The 17,974-nt window shown below is 41.1% G+C and overlaps 1 protein-coding gene across 1 annotated transcript in view; it reads right to left on the reverse strand.

The window, feature by feature from the left end:
- The window catches only part of CSMD3 (CUB and Sushi multiple domains 3), a 1,635,173-nt gene that overhangs the window by 163,317 nt on the left and 1,453,882 nt on the right, over positions 1 to 17,974 (reverse strand). Inside the window, exon 54 of the mRNA XM_073632169.1 lies at positions 12,103 to 12,276. Within this exon, the coding sequence (XP_073488270.1) occupies positions 12,103 to 12,276 (174 nt within the window). The remainder of the gene's footprint in view (positions 1 to 12,102; positions 12,277 to 17,974) is intronic.

Below are 17,974 nucleotides of genomic sequence, written 5' to 3' on the forward strand. Positions count from 1 at the left end.
CCATACCTCTGAACCCCATACACTTTTTATTAGGCATCCCCTTTCAGGTATCTCTAAATCCTCAGGGAGATTAGCGTCTTTCATCTTACTAGCTCAAAATGAGCTATACCTAGAAATTGGCTGTCCACTCCCCTCCCCCCACTCTCCATCAGTTTCTTTCTACAGTGGCTGATATTCGTAGGATGGAACATCTGACTGCATTGATCGATGATTCACTACCTTCCTTTTATAAGATATGGAAAGTTTGGGATGAATCTGAGTACTCCCCTGAAAACAATAAATCTTAAATATTCCGTCCCGTTTACACCACCTGTTATGTTTCTGGTAACGTTTGCGTTTTCTGGTCTCCTTGGTGCTAACTATTTGGTATATTGTCTTTATGATTCTTTGATGTTTTACTTCTTTCTATTATTATGGTAGTATGGTATAGTACATATGCGTTGTTGATCCGAGATGGAAAACCTTATTATCTGATCATACCATGCTCTCGATATGTCTCACCCAACTGTGCATGTAATGCTTCTTTATGCTGAAATGCTTTACTCTGTGTACTGCATTGTAAGATTTCTAAAACTGTTATAAATAAACAATTAAAAAAAAGAGTACAGAGCAGCTCCAGGTCAGTCTCCTTATCTAAAGATACCTGTTCTGGGGAAACGCGTCATATGGAGCTGCTATGTGTTGTCAACTCACACACTGGCTGGTCCTGAGGTGGCGCTGTCTGTACTCTTTAGCGTGTGTTTGTTCCTACTGAGTATGTGAGTGCAGTGTTTTTTAAATAAATTCATGTTTTAAGCTGTACTGCACTATGAGACGTCTCCTTCATTTAATTTGGCCATTTACTGTGGATTTGGGTGTTGGCTAAGGAGTCAGATATCCTCTGTTGTTATCATACTGCCGCTGATTGGACCCCGAGTATTAATCAATTCTGTGATGGTAAGTGGCTATGCATGGGGGAGCGGCACCTGAACACCAGAAGTATTTGTTGACTGCACCTTGATTCACTGGTTGACTTTTGATATCATTTTTGGACTTTTTGGCACATATGTATTTATGCTTTGCTCTTATTATTCATGTTTATGCTTTTTTGGTTTTGTTTCACTTATTATTGCATTTAAAGGGGACACATGCACTTATTTTTGTTTTATGTAATTGTTTTATTTCCTGTATTCAGATATTTATGAGTGCTGCAGTCCCATACACTGAGCGCAAGTTTTAATTTTTTCTTTTTCTATTAACCACTTGACCTCCAGAAGATTTACCCCCCTTCATGACCAGGCCATTTTTTTTATATGGCACTGCATTACTTTAACTGGCAATTGCGTGGTCGTGCGATACTGTACATAAATTTTTTGTGCTATAAACAAAAAAAGACTGACAAATGTGTCCACAAATGTTTACACAGTGTGTTATGGCTACATAAAAGAGGGGCTGGCAGTGGCTTTTTTAGAAGGGTTACAAATACTTTAACTGTGTGCCTAGCTTGCGCTTACTCACTGTTTTATTTGACTAGGGGAAGGCAAAGATCCATGTTCCTGCTTTACAGAAACACCGGACCAATGCTTTCCCTTCTAACAGAATGGTAATCTGCCTTGTTTACATTGTCATAGATTGTAGTTCTGCCTGTACTGTGTAATCGCTGGGGGCCAGAGGACATTGAGTCCACGGTACCTGCCCCTGGGCTCCTGTTGTGTGTGTTCACAGTAGGAGTGGGTCACCCCTCACCTGGAAATGTCAGATCACATACTAGGTGATCTGGCACAGAGCAGCCGCCCTGCTGCAGTATATGTACGGGGGGGGGGGGGTCCGCAAGTCGTTAAAGTGAACCTGATGATTTGACCTGCAATAAAAGCAACTTTGGTGAATTGGTGCTACTGTACAATGTTATACAACCTACTAAAGCAAAACTGGCATCTACAAAGAAAAAAATGCCATTTAAATTGTTAGCAAATAACAGCTCCCAGCTGCTCAATTCTGTTTTTAAACAAACCGACTGAGGATTCCCTTCATCTATAGCATACCCTTATTCTAAATTAATAACCTAAACTTGTATCCATGATGGCCCCTATGCAAAAAAAGTAAAGGAGATCCCTACCACATTTTATAATAGACCCTTAGGGTCTGATGTGAAGTTTAGTGGGAACCCCACACAAAGTACAAGAACAAATAAGCATGAAGATCCCCCAGTCCATGTCAGACCCATGCCAAGCAGCTTGGCTGGTCTGGGAAGGGGGGACAAGCATGCAGCCCCCCTTCCTGACCTTGGGAGCACCTTGTCAGAGGGGAAATCCTTGGTAAAACAACTTGTCCCCATACTGATAAGGACAAGGGCCTCTTCCCCACAAGCCTGGCCCAGTGGTTGTGGGGAACTGCATGCAGGAGGCTTATCGGAATCTGCAAGCCTCCTTTGCCAAAAAAGAAGCCCCCGGATACCAGCTTCCCAGCAGAGGGCCATAGTTCCCCCTGGATATATCATGGGACTTTTTTGTTTTTGAGGATTTTTTAAAATGTAAAGATTAAAGGTCAAAAAACATCAGTGTGTTTATTTACTATTTACTTTTTGTGAATGAGTAGGGGTACTATGTACCTCCTACACAATAACATGGGGGCAGTATCTGGGGGTCCCTTTTTATAAAGGAGCTTCCAGATTTCAATAAGCCCCCCGCCAACAGTTCCCTACAGCAACTGTGCAACTGTATCAATATGGGGACAGGGTGCTTTGCCAGGGGAGTCCCCCTGACAAGGTACCCCCCATGTTGAAGTTCAGGAGGGGGGACGTATGTTGGTTCCTTCTTTTTTAGCCATCCAAGCTGTATATGGATTTTGAGGGGCAACTCACGCATTTTTACTGTTTTTTTTTGTATGGGATCCCCTATAAAATTTATATTAGGCCTGAAGGGTCCAGTATGAATATTGGGAGAGGCCCGCACCAATTTCTTTTTTTTTAGCTGTCCCTTCAGCTAAATGAGCTGAGCAGGAATGAGTCATGGTTGTAATGCCTATAGCTCCCAACTTCCTAATCACTACCTAAATGGAAGCTGTCACATTTAGATGCTGTATTAAAACCATTACTGAATGGTTAATTTCCGCTGATGCGGGAGGTTAGTGCAGCTATATGCCAAACCTCTGAACAAGGTAAATTCTGCATGAACCTGGTTTTGCACTGAACCAGCAGCTCATCGCTAGCTAGAGTGTAAAAAAAAGGCAACACTTCCAGCCCTGAAAAAAAATAGTGAATGTATTTTCGTTTGCAAATAATGATATATCCACACTGACTATCATTATTACAGTATATGTCTATTCTCTCCTACTTCCCTAAGAATTGCTGTGATCTACCGGCCCCCTGGACCATTATCGACTTTCCTTGATGAGTTTTCTGCCTGGCTACCCTACTTTCTCTCTTCGGATATTCCCACTATCCTTCTTGGTGATTTCAACATCCCTGCTAATACAAACACTCCTGCTACTTCTAAACTTCTTAGTCTAACCTCTTCATTTGACCTGAAGCAATGGGTACAGGCTTCTACTCACTCTGATGGCAACACCCTTGACCTTGTATTTTCCTACCTATGCACTCCATGCAACTTCTCAAACAATCCTTTTCCTCTCTCCGACCACCACCTTATTAGTTTCTCTCTCCCCCTGTCTTCCACCACCTTTCCCTCCAATCGCCTAACCATCACCCGTAGAAACTTTCGCAACTTCAACTCCTCTCTCCTCTATTCTGCTACTGACCACCTCTATGACAAAATCTCTCCCCTGTCCTGCCCCAACCAAGCCACGTCCATCTACAATAAATCTCTGTCCACCACCCTGGACAAGCTTGCTCCCCTCACTACACGCAGAATCAGGCCTCGACCCCTACAACCCTGGCAAACAGATGACACTAAAATTCTCAAAAAACGTAGTCGCGCTCTTGAGCGTCTGTGGCACAAGACTAAGTCTCTCAAAGACTTCAACCAATACAAATCTGCCCTCCAAAAATACTATTCTTTCCTCCACACTGCCAAGCAAACCTTTTTTACAACTCTTATTAACACCTTCTCATCCAATCCCCGTAAACTCTTCTCTACCTTCAACTCTCTACTTTGTCCTCCACCGCCTCCACCCACTGACTCACTCACTGCCCAGGAAATCGCTAATCACTTCAAAAACAAGATTGATACAATCCATGATGAAATCTCCATTCTACAGGTATCTCCCCCAGCTAAGACCCCATGTCAACAGGTACAACTGACACTCCCCCTATTCAAATCTGCTACTACAGACGAAGTTGCTAAACTCCTTTCTATCGCCCACCTAACCACCAGTCCCCTGGACCCTATTCCCTCTCAAATGCTACGGTCACCCTCTGACCCCATCCTACACTCTCTAACCCACATCTTCAATCTCTCCCTCACCTCTGGCATCTTCCCCGATGCTCTAAAACATGCACTGGTCACTCCCATACTCAAAAAGCCATTCTTGGACCCTACCAATCTTAACAACCTACGCCCTATCTCCTTGCTCCCCTTTTCCTCTAAACTCCTTGAACGCCTGGTTTACAACCAACTGAGTGACCACCTCATTAAAAACAACCTTCTTGATCCCCTTCAATCTGGATTTCGCCCTCAACACTCCACAGAAACTGTTCTTTTAAAACTCACAAATGACCTACTAACTGCAAAAACCAACGGACACTATTCTGTACTCCTACTTCTGGATCTTTCAGCTGCCTTTGACACGGTTGACCACCCCCTCTTCCTCAAAAAACTTTACTCCCTCGGTCTCCGTGACTGTGCTCTTCAGTGGCTCTCATCCTACCTATCTCAACGAACCTTCAGTGTCACTTACAATTCTACTTCCTCCACTCCTCTTCCCTTCTCTGTCGGGGTCCCCCAAGGTTCTGTTCTTGGACCTCTTTTATTTTCAATCTACACCTCTTCCCTGGGTCAGCTGATAGCCTCTCACGGCTTTCAATATCATTTCTATGCTGATGACACACAAATCTATCTCTCCACCCCTCAACTCACTCTATCAGTCTCCTCATGCATCACTAACTTACTAACCGACATATCTGTATGGATGTCACACCACTTCCTCAAACTCAACTTGTCCAAAACCGAGCTTATAATATTTCCTCCCCCACTTGCCTCGTCCCCTGACTTCTCTGTCAAGAGCGATGGCAAAACCATCCACCCGTCCCCACATGTCAGGGTGCTAGGTGTTATCCTGGATTCTGAACTCTCCTTTCAGCCCCACATCCAATCACTTTCCAAAGCTTGACGCCTCAACCTCCTCAACATCTCTAAACTACGTCCCTTTCTAACCACAAAGCTCCTGATTCACTCCCTGGTTATCTCTCGCCTTGACTACTGCAACTCACTCCTCATTAGCTTACCTTTAAATAGACTATCCCCCCTTTAGCCCATCATGAATGCAGCTGCCAGACTTATCCACCTTACAAACCCCTCAGTGTCTGCTACCCCTCTCTGCCAATCCCTCCATTGGCTACCACTCGCCCAACGAATTGAATTCAAAATACTAACAATATGTTACAAAGCCATCCACAACTCTGCCCCCAGCTACATCACTAACCTAGTCTCAAAATATCAACCTAATCACCATCTCCGTTCCTCCCAAGACCTTCTGCTCTCTAGCTCCCTCATCACCTCCTCCCATATCCGCCTCCAGGACTTCTCCCGAGCCTCGTCCATCTTTTGGAATTCCCTACCCCAATCCCTCAGACTGTCTCCAAATTTATCCACTTTTAGGCGATCCCTGAAAACTTTCCTCTTCAGAGAAGCCTATCCTGCCTCCATCTAACAACTGCACTATTTTCACCATTAGATCATCCCCCACAGCTATTACCCTTTTGTATAACTTGACCCTTCCTCCTAGATTGTAAGCTCTAACGAGCAGGGCCCTCTGATTCCTCCTGTATTGAATTGTATTGTAATTGTACTGTTGCCTAATGTTGTAAAGCGCTGCGTAAACTATCGGCGCTATATAAATCCTGTATAATAATAAATACAGTTAATTATTATGGTGAAAGAAAAAATATTATGAACAAATTATAATTGTATGTGAGCACAATGTATTACATAATTAAATTGTGTTTTATTTATTTTTAATAAATTGTAATAAAATATATTTTGGCAGCCATTCCAATCCCAGTTCCTTATTTGCATTATTTTTTTTAAATTCCTTCTTGTATATGTATATTTTTATATACTGGAATAAAAAAAACAAATAGTGCTGAGCAGTTTTTTTGGCTGACAGTGATCAGTGTCAGTGCAGATTTATTGGGTGAATGGCCTTCTTAGAATCTGTCCTCATGAATACTTTCATGAGACAGCTGTTGTAGCGTAGTAGCAGAATATCTCAGGAGAAGTCCAAATAAAATGAAAAACTGATTATCTGCACAACTGATGATTTTATATCCAGATTAAACTCTGGTATCCTAATGAAATCATAAAATATAATAAGATATGCTATAATATAATTCAATATTTCAATGCTATATCATATTATACAAAGTAATGTAATAGATATTATTGTATCATATCATTATTATATACGATTATATCATATAATCTCATGTAATAATAGTGGGGGTGTGCTTTCTATAATTTAGAGTTATATTTTTGACACACCAGATATGGGATGGTTGTATAAAATTAGATTTTTTTTACAGGATATTGCAGGCAGTTCCTCAAGCACCACATGTAACTATAGAGCAACAGAGCTAAGAATTCCCCTAATACAGAGGTCATGGCTGAATTATGCTGTTGTCATTTTTTATGATCTGGAAAAGTGAAGAAATATACATCAAGGATAAATTAGGATACCAAAATGTGTCCCCAATGCTTACAGTAGACTGCAAATACACTTTATGCGGCATCAATTTACACTGAATTGTAGTCATGCTAAGTAATATTGATATCCTTTACCTTAAAATCTATTAGTATGTAAGCCACTAAGGTGACTTTATATATTTGAGGACATTTTTGCCATCTCTCGCACCCATTAAAAAATATAGCATTTGTTTCTTCTTCTTTTTTCACCCTAAACGTGATTCAGTTGAATGTGTAATGGTTTTCTTCATATTTTCTTTTTAATTTATCATTTTTTTTTACATTTTAGTCATATAATTATATATACTGTATGTCATATAAGTATATAAGTATAAACAACATCGTGAGATGAAGTGAAATTTTGTATCGTGACTAGTAGTCAGCAGATAGAGCTTTATGGTTCTTTTTCATGTTGCTCATTTATTGTAAACATCCTGTTGTTTACAGAGCTCAATAGCTCAAGCAGAATGTACACAGATGGGTTAACTTACTAAAACTAGAATGTGCAAAATCTGGTGCAGCTCTGCATAGAAACCATGAATCAGCTTCCAGTTTTTTTTTGTTTTTTTTTAGTCAAAGCTTAATTGAGCAAACTGACCTTAGAAGCTTCCGTGCACAGCTCCACCAGGTTAGGAATCTTCAGTTTGACTAACTCAACCCCTGTGTGTCAGCTACAGTACAGGTGTATTTTTAACAGTATTTTTATTAACCCACTCATTTAACCTAAACTACATTAACCTCAAACCCACCCCAGCTGCTTACTCGACTCTTTAGTACTGCAGCCTCTTCTAGATTGTATAGTCTGTCTAATGCCATGTACACATGGACGGACTTTTTGACCACACTTGTCTGATGGAACAAATCCGTCGGACAATTTGACCGTGTGTGGGCTTCATCGGACCTGCAGTGGACTTTTTCTGTCAAAAATGTGACGGACTTTAGATTTAGAACATGTTTCAAATCTTAAGGAGAAAATATGAATAATTGACTCACATCCGATATAAGTATTGGCACCACATCTCTAAAGTATGCAATAAACAAAACATAGAGGGAACTGGGATTTTAAAGTGCAAAAGGGTGACACAAAAACTTTATGTAAAAAATTTCACATTTTATTTGAAAAAGTTAATAAAAACATATTCATAAAAAGAGTTTACATTCAATGTACTGAAACAATCTTTAAATTATTAGTTTCTCAACATGTTTCACCACACGCCGTGGCTTCTTCAGGAGAGTAGTATCTATCAGGCACTGTATGCAGGTCTTTCAAAAAATTGAAATAGCTAATTGAATGCAAACTCGAATAGTTAAGCTACTTAAATCGGGAAGCAAACCCAGCCGGAGGATCAACTGATGACCACAGAGGGTAAGTAAAATTGCATTTCTAACTGATGGAAGAGGTCCTGTAATAAAGGACTGGCTTAAAACCAAAAGGTCCAAGTTGTTTGACTGCATTAATTCGTGTTCTTTCCAAGACAAAGCCCCAAAAAAGGGGAAGAAAAGGACAACAAAAAAACCTGGATCAGATGATATGTAAAGAAAATGACATCCTCCTCCTCTCAGGCTGGATCTCAAACTAATCCTTCGGTTGCACTATTTAAAGATTGTTTCAGTACATTGAATGAAAACTCTTTTTATGAATATGTTTTTATTAACTTTTCTAAATAAAATGTGACATTTTTTACATAAAGTTTTTGTGTCACCCTTTTGCACCTTTAAAATCTCAGTTCCCTCTATGTTTTGTATGTTTCAAATCTTTCCGACGGACTCGAGTCCGGACGAAAAATCTGTTTGTCTGAATGCTAGTCCGACGGATGAAAACTGACGCTAGGGCAGCTATTGGCTACTGGCTATGAACTTCCTTATTCTAGTCCGGTCGTACGTCTTCACGGTCAAATCCGTCGCACTTTGGTGTGATTGTGTGTAGACAAGTCCGATTCGATGGAAGTCCGTCGAAAAGTCAGTCGAAAGTCCGTTGAAAAGTCTGACGTGATTCAGTCCATCGAAAGTCCGGTCGTGTGTACACAGCATAACTAAATTCTCTTTATCTCTAAGGCCCTATTGACTTGAATGAGACCGTATATCACAACTGAGGATCTTCTGTATATATTCAAGTCAAAGAGGCTAACGCTGAAGAGAATTCAGTCAAACAAGCTGTAAGCACCAGAAAAGGCCACGGCAGCCCTACAGATGTAAGTAAGCAGCTGAGGTGAGAGGGATTAGAGCAACAAAGCTTTGGGGGTATAAGTAGAGGGTTACCAAAAGTTTAGCTAAAAACACTTGTACCCAGTCTCAGGTTTGAAAAAACAGTGAGTCCTGATTAATATGGATGTTGAAAGTGTTACTAAACCCAGGACCCTGCATTCATTATATCTGGTCCCCCACAGTACACAGAACATGGAAATGCAATTATTTTAGTTAAAATAAACTGCTAAATACCTTTTCTCATCAACAGTTAGAGCAGTCTTGTTACTTCTATCAGTGTCTGGTTAAAGCTTGTAGGAGAGTTTTCATTCTACTCTGACTGTTTTATGAGGCTGCAGGACCCCTGACCCTCTGTCTGGACAGTACTGATTCGCTCTGTGCACCCTCCCAAGAAAAAAAAAAACTCTTTACTAATAGACACCACACGGAGCATGTGCAGAGTGACTCCAAATGCTCTGTCTTATCAGGAGATGTATTGGAGACAGTGAAAGAAGAGGAGAATCAAGACAGGATCAAACAGCATTTTTACACAATGCAGAGGATTAACCCTTTAGGATCCACAGTGAGCATAACAAGCATGCTGTACTGCATATACAGACTGATTTTACTGTTGTGGGTTTAGTAACACTTTAAGTGAAGCTTGTAATCCACCAGGAACTATGTGGAATATTCATTAGTGGTATTTAACAGTAGTAGCAATGTCCAATATCTATAAGCATGCAATCAAATCGCAATAATTAACAATAATGCAGTTAAACTTAAAGTGGTAGTAAACTCTGTTTAGAAAATATAGCCAGGACGCCTGATGGCTAACACACTAATGTGATAGTATGCACCACATACCAGCACATTATGACAGACATATCTTTTAACTGGTGTTCTCCAGCAGCACGCAGTGACTGCTGCAGGTGTTTCTATCTTCGGTTTTTTATCTGGGTTTACGCTCCCCGGGCGTTTGAATGGCCGGAAAGCGATGGCTTCACTCCCACACATGCGCACAGCGTCACAATCGTGGCACGGCACTCTCTGTGCCCAGTGACCGTAATTGGCTAGAGCCAACGTCTATTTCTCCTAAATGGCTCATGATTAGGAGATATTCACTGTACCTACAGGTAACCCTCATTATATGCTTGCCTGTAGGTACAAGTTTAAAAGAAAAGTTTACTACTGCTTTAACCTCCCTGGTGGTATGATTATGTCAGGTTTTTGATGCTAAAAGCGGTACAATGTTTTGCATAGAAATTTGGCATTTTATATTGTAGGCCTGTAATTCTTAGTAATAACACACTTAAATCTGTCCAAACAAGAGTCTAGTAGACATCCCGGGTATGATAAAGTTTATAATGAATAACTATAAATAATTATAACAAATAATAATATAATAATAATAAAATGTATTCAATAATGTAATCAAATAAAAAACACTGAAACTTGCTCAGTGGCAGAATTGTCGCTGTCGTCACTTTCAGTGTTTGATGACGAATATCCCCACAAATCACTATCGTTCAATTCTGCAAGTGATTCTAATTTATTATTGTTGTTTTCTAACTGGTCTAAAACCGCTTTTGACGTAAAGGGACACATTTTGTTTGCCATGGACATTCTCAAGTTTCCAGTCAGAAAGAACAGTAAATATAATATAAAACTGCATGCAGGGCACTGGACAAAACACTAGGGGATAAAGGGAGGTGAAATAATTTGATACAGTAATGTAATCTGTAAGATCACAGTATACTGTATGTATTATGTGTTTTCCAATTTTTGAATTTTGCACCGGTCTCTGTCTCTGTGGGTCACGACGCTCGCAGGGAATGGAGCCTGGCACAGTAATGAATCGAGTGGAGGACACAGCCCATACACACAACGGGGGGACGTCGTAGGATCCTGAGGACAAGGTAAGTAACTTTGCCTGGATCCTGCGATGTGATCCCGAGGGTGGCTCGGGGTTACTGCTTTTGGTAATGAAATTTCACCCCGAGCCACACTCGGGTATACCGCCAGGGAGGTTAAAGGAAACCTGTTGCAGAAACAGGAATTATGAATTAAAATGCACATGACATTGCTGGCAGCATCTTCAAATACCTTTCCTGATATGATGGTGCTGAGCAACCTAGAGCCCCTACCTCAACAATTAACACTAGAAATTGATGTTATGGGAAATCAGGATCAGGAAGACATTTTCCCCCCACTGGAACTAATTGGACCATGCTTTATAGGGGGGGGGGGGTGTTTCTTTCTTTTAAAATAACTGTGGTATAGAGCAGTGTTTCTCAACTCCAGTCCTCAAGGCGCACCAACAGGTCATGTTTTCAGGATTTCCCTCAGACGAAACGACTGTGGTCATTACTAAGGTGGTGAAACTGATCAAATCACCTGTGCAAAATAGTGGAAATCCTGAAAACATGACCTGTTGGTGCGCCTTGAGGACTGGAGTTGAGAAACACTGGTATAGAGTACTATATATGGATTTATTTATTTATGTATGTATGTATGTACTGTATGTTGAACTAGATATGTCTTTTTTCAACCCAGCTAACTATATAAGAGACTCAACTCTCCACTTGTGGAGAGTAGACACATTCCCACCCTCATTGCACAGTGATAGGCTTGTTCCTCAGCAACCAGTCATCAGGCTTTGTAATTGACATAAGGGAGAAGTAGTTCTGTCAATAGAAACCATGAACATTTTCATTTCCATAGCTGCTTTGGGATGGGTTGTGGGTGATGCTACACTTTTAAATCAAGAACATAAAGGTATGTAGTGACAGCTGTCATCTCCGCCACACATATTTTAATTAGCACATTTCACCTTGTATTCACTTTAAACCTAAAATAAAACCAACTATAATAGTAAGACGACATTAGTTGTTATGTTCAGTGCAAAGTTTTAAAGTTTTAAATAATCAGCTGTTCAGAAATGAATGAAGGAAGACTTACTATAAGGTATTTTTGTGGTTTTTCTGAAATTTCACTGGGTTATGTAACCAGTTTATGAATATATAGTGGAGTCTTTATTCAACGTTTAGTATACTAAACATAAATTAATGAGAAGTCTACTTACACACACAAGAAGGCAACTGCCCTGACCAGTTGTGATCCTGTTGGCAAATTCGCACTGATGACCCAATCAAGCGAAAACCAGGGCTGCATTGATAAACAACAGTGTCCCGGTATCCATAGTTCTCTCCAATGACTTGACCATTCACAATTAATTCTGGTGTTCCACAGTGACCAGCTACAACATGAAGAAACAGGTAAGAGGTTTCATGTACAGAAATGGCAGTTATTTTAGTACAGTGCAGTCATTTCAGATTACTGTTGGGGAATTACAATTACCAAAAGTAAAATCAAACAGTTCAAGGTTTTATGATTTAAACTGGCAAGAGAGATTTAAAATAGTTAATGCTTACGTAACACATTCTAAACAATGTTTAAGCCCCAACTAATAAAAATTGGTTGAAACTATGGTGTATATACAGTATATCTTCCTAACTCTAAACGATTGGCTTTGATTCTCTGTTTTTTGCAGAAAGAAGGAGAAAGCAGCTGATTTTATTTAAGCCCTGGCACATTTTCTACCTTCTTATCCACCTTCAGGCCATCTTAGCAATGCTCACTGCTACGTTACTGTGAACTCGTACTTAAGTGAACTAAAAAATGAGGACAGTGCAAAAAAATGTCATCCCAATTCACCTATTACTATTCTGCAGCTAAAGTTGGAAGTGGGTCATTTATAGTCAGCTCAAATTTTATGAATGGATACTTTTTATATTGTGAAATGTACTTGGAATGCCTGGTATATCACATACAATATGTGCTGTTTGATAAAACAAGTTAAAAAACATCTGCCATTAATATCACTTTTATTTCATATTTTTGTAAGTATCATTTATTTTAAAAATAATTTTGATATTCTTCTTTTATTTGTACTCGGAGTCAATCTGTGGATAGTGTAGGAAAGAAACAAAGCAACAGAGAACATAGACCTGAAGTGTGCCTGGGTCATGTGGTCAGTATGCCTAAAAGGGGGCATACCCAAGTATGAAATGAAATAAAATGAAAAAAAAAGAAAGGGAATGGGTGGATGGGACACGAGATCCAACGACCACAGGGAAGGAGGCAAAGGAGGGCAGACTTTATGCAGCCTGACTCCTCCTACAATTACAGGCTGACCTGCGGTCAGCCTTACACTTATACTCAGAGTCAATCCGTGGATAGTGTAGGAAAGAAACAAAGAGCAACAGAGAACATAGACCTAAAGTTTGCCTGGGTCACGTGGTCAGTATGCCTAAAAGGGGGCAAAAATAAACCCAGTAGAATGAAAGCTTTAACAGCCAGATTTATTACCCACAGAATTAACGTACAATCTGCCAAATTGACAACCGCTTGTGGTCTCTCCAAAGTGGCTCTGGGACACACCAAGAGAAACAAGACAGAGAAACAAGACAACCTCCACTTACCCCAAATACCAAATAAGGGCCAGGGCCCCCTGGCACAGATTCAAAGAAGCTGCACCTATCTTGAATGAATGCCAAAGTATGCCTTAGGGTCCAGACCCCCACTGGCCAAAAAAAAGGGGTGGCAATGAAGTATGCATTGAGCTACGGAGAGGGGAACGCTAGGAAATGGCAACCGAGGACCATCCCTGGGTTTATCGGATGTAGCACTGCCGAGGTGGTTTAAACCAACACCAGGCACCATGCCTTGCCAGGCTCCAAAACCTGATGACAGAGCCGCCACCCAATTGCTGCGTCTTGAGAGCATGCAGATGTAAACAGAAAAGGCCGGGGTGCAAAACCCCTTGATTTGGCCAAAAGTAAGTGAGACCCTGGGCCAGAAGAGCAACTCCCCTGGCCTCAGGACCCCCAAAAGGCCGGGTACAGCGCTGCCTTGAGCACCAAGCTGGTACCCAACGCAAAGGAGACCTTGAGAGCATGACAGATACGACACGAAAATATGACCCATGATGAGAAGTCTGCTGAGCACAGCAGGAGGGCTACTCTTCAGGATCCCTGAGGATGACTTAAATAGAGTGCGCAGAAAATAAAGAAAGGCCTGTCGGGGTAAACCAACAACATGAAATGCTGAGTCCCAGCCAAATATGCCCTGATAGTGCTGTAGGCCGATATGAGTTAAAAGAGGCAAAAAACAAAAATCAAGTAGGAACTGGATGTTAACCGTCAGGACTGGGAATATTTTGACTGGAAAACATCCCAAGCAGTGTCATGAGCCTTCCTGGTATGCAAAATAAGACTTAACGATCAAGGCTGCTGCATCAGCCAAATAGAAACCCAATCCATTACAAATACTGGAAACCGAAGAGAAGGCGTGACGCCAGCATCTGCATCCGAGACCTGAGCCTACTAGTACTGGCCTAGGCACTGAGAAGGTACCGGAATGCACTAAAGCCCCTGAGCCCGTAGAGGCTGCTGGAGCTGCCATAGGCTGACTTACCAATAGTTCCATACTTTTGCCAATCCTGTCCGGATGTAGCTAGGAAATAAAAGGTAGTGTGCATTTGGGACAGTAAAGAAACCGCAGTCTGCTGGGTAACCTGCTTCGCACTTGTGCTCGAGCAAGGGAACATTAACTTAAAAAGCTGTGCTTTCCACGACGAAGCTGGGAAAGCAATCCACCGCGTAGGAATACTGCCATCGGGTCAAGAATTGAAGCTAGCCGAGTGTGAAAAAATTAAGCCTTGGGACGGACCAGGTTCTGAGAGAGGGTGAGCTACTGTGCTCCGACCCAACCAGCTGGAGAAGGAGAGATAGAAGCGAAGTCCCCAATATCCGCTGCTTGAGACATGTCCTGCAAACTGAAATTTGCAACCTGAAAACGTATCCAGGTGCTGAAGTAAGTGGTAAGATGTAAATTTATAAAACAGAACCGAGATAAGAATGTAACCTGTATGAGAAGAATTGCTGCTGCCCACGCCAAATAAAACCGGCCAACTCAACCGAGAGGACAAAACTTATGAACGGTACCCTGCAAAAAGATGAAAATAGTAACCATCAACTGAGTGGAAATGACACACCACTGGGTCAGCAATATGAACTGCGAGAGAAACATGAGCAGACTGAGAAACCTGTGACAGGAACGTAAGCTGTGTGAAGGAACGAAACCCATGTATAGCGCGAGCTGACGAAAACCTGAGCAGCATGAGAACCAAGGCTGCAAGAAAACAGCAAACTACATGAGAAACGCCGGTAGCACAAGAACGTGAATTGATGAACAACGTGAGAAACATGAGAAACGAGAGTAACATTGGGAAAACATGAGAAACCTGGGAAACCGAGAGAAAAATGTGAGTTTAGCATAGAAACAGACCCTGGATGTGAGCACTAGCTAATGGAAATGCAGCGAACAAAAGGCCGTGACATAAAAAAGCATATGACATGAAATGTGAGAAAGCATGGGAAAATGTAAGAAAGCATGGGAAAACGTGAGAAGCATGGGAAAACATGAGAAACGTAAGAAACATGGAAAAACGTGAGAAACATGGGAAGACGTGAGAAACATGGGAAAACGTGAGAAGCATGGGAAAACGTGAGAAGCATGGGAAAACGTGAGAAACGTAAGAAACATGGAAAACGTGAGAAACAAGGGAAGACATGAGAAACATGGAAAAACGTGAGAAGCATGGGAAAACGTGAGAAGCATGGGAAAACGTGAGAAATGTAAGAAACATGGGAAGACGTGAGAAACATGGAAAACCATGGGAAAACGTGAGAAACATGGAAAAACGTGAGAAACATGGGAAATGTAAGAAAAACATGAATAGGCATAAGAAGTGACAAATTGCATGAGAAACCATAATTGCATGAGAAACCGTACATTTCATGAGAAACCGTAATTTGCATGAGAAACCGTAATTTGCATGAGAAACCGTAAAATGCATGAGAAACCGTAACAAAGCATGAGAAACCGTAAGAATGCAAGAAAGATCGTAAATTGTATGAAAACTGGAAAATGCATGAGAAACCGTAAAATGCATGAAAAAACCGTAACAAAGCATGAGAAACCGTAAAAATGCATGAGAGATCGTAAATTGTACAAAAACCATAAAATGCATGAGAAACCGTAAATCGCATGAAAATCGTAAAATGCATGAGAGGAAAAAAAATGTAAAATGTATGAGAAACCGTAAATCGCATGAAAACCGTAAAATGCATGAGAAACTGTAAAATGCATGAGAAACCGCAAAATGCACGAGAAACCGTAAACTGCATGAAAAACCATAAATTGCATGAGAAACCGTAAATTGCATGAAAAACTGTAAAATGCATGAGAAACCGTAAAATGCATTAGAAACCGTAAATCGCATGAAAACCGTAAAATGCACGAGAAACCGTAAAATGCACGGGAAACTGTAAAATGCATGAGAAACCATAAATCGCATGAGAAACCGTAAAATGCATGAGAAACCGTAAGTTGACTGAAAACGTAAATTGCATGAGAACGTTTTATTTATTTATTTTTTAATTGGTTTAGCAGTGGAAGGATGTGGACGTCCCTAATGCGTGAGAAAAAAATGTCAAACCTAAACAAAACCTACAATACATACCTGAACTGCTAGGGAACCACCAAACAGAATCCTGAGCACCCTGCTGCAAAGTGGAAAACCACTATAGAAGGAAACAGACAGGAACGTGAGGGTTCTTTAAAAAAAAAAAAATTACCTTCTTTGACCAGAAATACTTGACACGACATGCCCAGGATACCAGAGAATAGCGGCTGGTGAGAATGTTATGATGCCACGGAGCTGAGCCAAAGCCGGGGGTCCCTGATTGAGCTGCCCCTCAATCCACCAGAGACCCCCCCAGCCTGCTCCTGGGCCCTCAGTAAGGATCTGATGTCCCCTGACAGAACCACATATGACCCCTCAACACACCGTCCCCCGCACGCATCCCCACATGTCAAACTGAACCCAGAGTGAGGTGACAAAGTAGGGAAGCCATCACTCCCCTGACCAGTGCCTCTGCCATGCCATAAGCTGCAGACAAGCGCTGTCAATGAAGAAGCCAAGAAGCAGGAGGGGACAGCAGAAGCAGAAGCGAGGCACCGCACAATATCCGAACCCAGAAGTGACGTCAGAGTCGCCCGGAAATTACGTGCCTACATGAGATCCAACGACCACAGGGAAGGAGGCAAAGGAGGGCAGGCTTTATGCAGCCTGACTCCTCCTACAATTACAGGCTGACCTGCGGTCAGCCTTACACTTGTTCTGAAAAAAATGGAAAACAGGGCAAATCCTCATTAAAAATTATAGCTAAAAGGGTGAGTTTTGTTTGTTATTGGAATCTCTCTATTATGTTTTATAAGACTGCTAATAGGTGACTCTTGTTAAATGTAATGGGTGATTCATCTTTGAAATTGATGGGTAAATAGAGTGAGTTTCTTTTGAAAACAGGACAAATCATCTGAAAACAATTGGTGAATTCCAAAAAATACAGATAGATAAATGCCCAATAAACATTCACTGTATAATATGGATCCTTGATAAATAGACCACATAATTGTTTATTTGAGCTTCATTTATTTAATTACTGTTGTTTCACAATATATTTGTCTATAATTTGGGTTTAATGATTGATGGGGACCCAGGTCCTGCTTAACCAGTTGTAGTTTGCAAAATATCTGCAAGCCGAAGCTGTATAATTCTGTCACCTGAATCAGTTACTTTAGGTATCCAGCTATCTGCAGTAAATTGTCTGTGTGTAATGGTCTAATGTAGGACTGACTGCTACACTATGAATTATGTCCTCTGAAAAAATACCATAGGGAACAAAATTTGCCAGCATGCACACAATTCTACACTTCAGGTTTTTAGACATTTTACAGGCTTGAACATTGTGTTCCCACACCAGAAATTTGGAAGAAATATAACACACAGTAAAGAATTAGCAAGGGAAACCCAATGGGGCTGATTTCAC

Source organism: Aquarana catesbeiana, linkage group LG05, assembly GCF_042186555.1.
Source record: "Aquarana catesbeiana isolate 2022-GZ linkage group LG05, ASM4218655v1, whole genome shotgun sequence".
Lineage (NCBI taxonomy): Eukaryota > Metazoa > Chordata > Amphibia > Anura > Ranidae > Aquarana > Aquarana catesbeiana.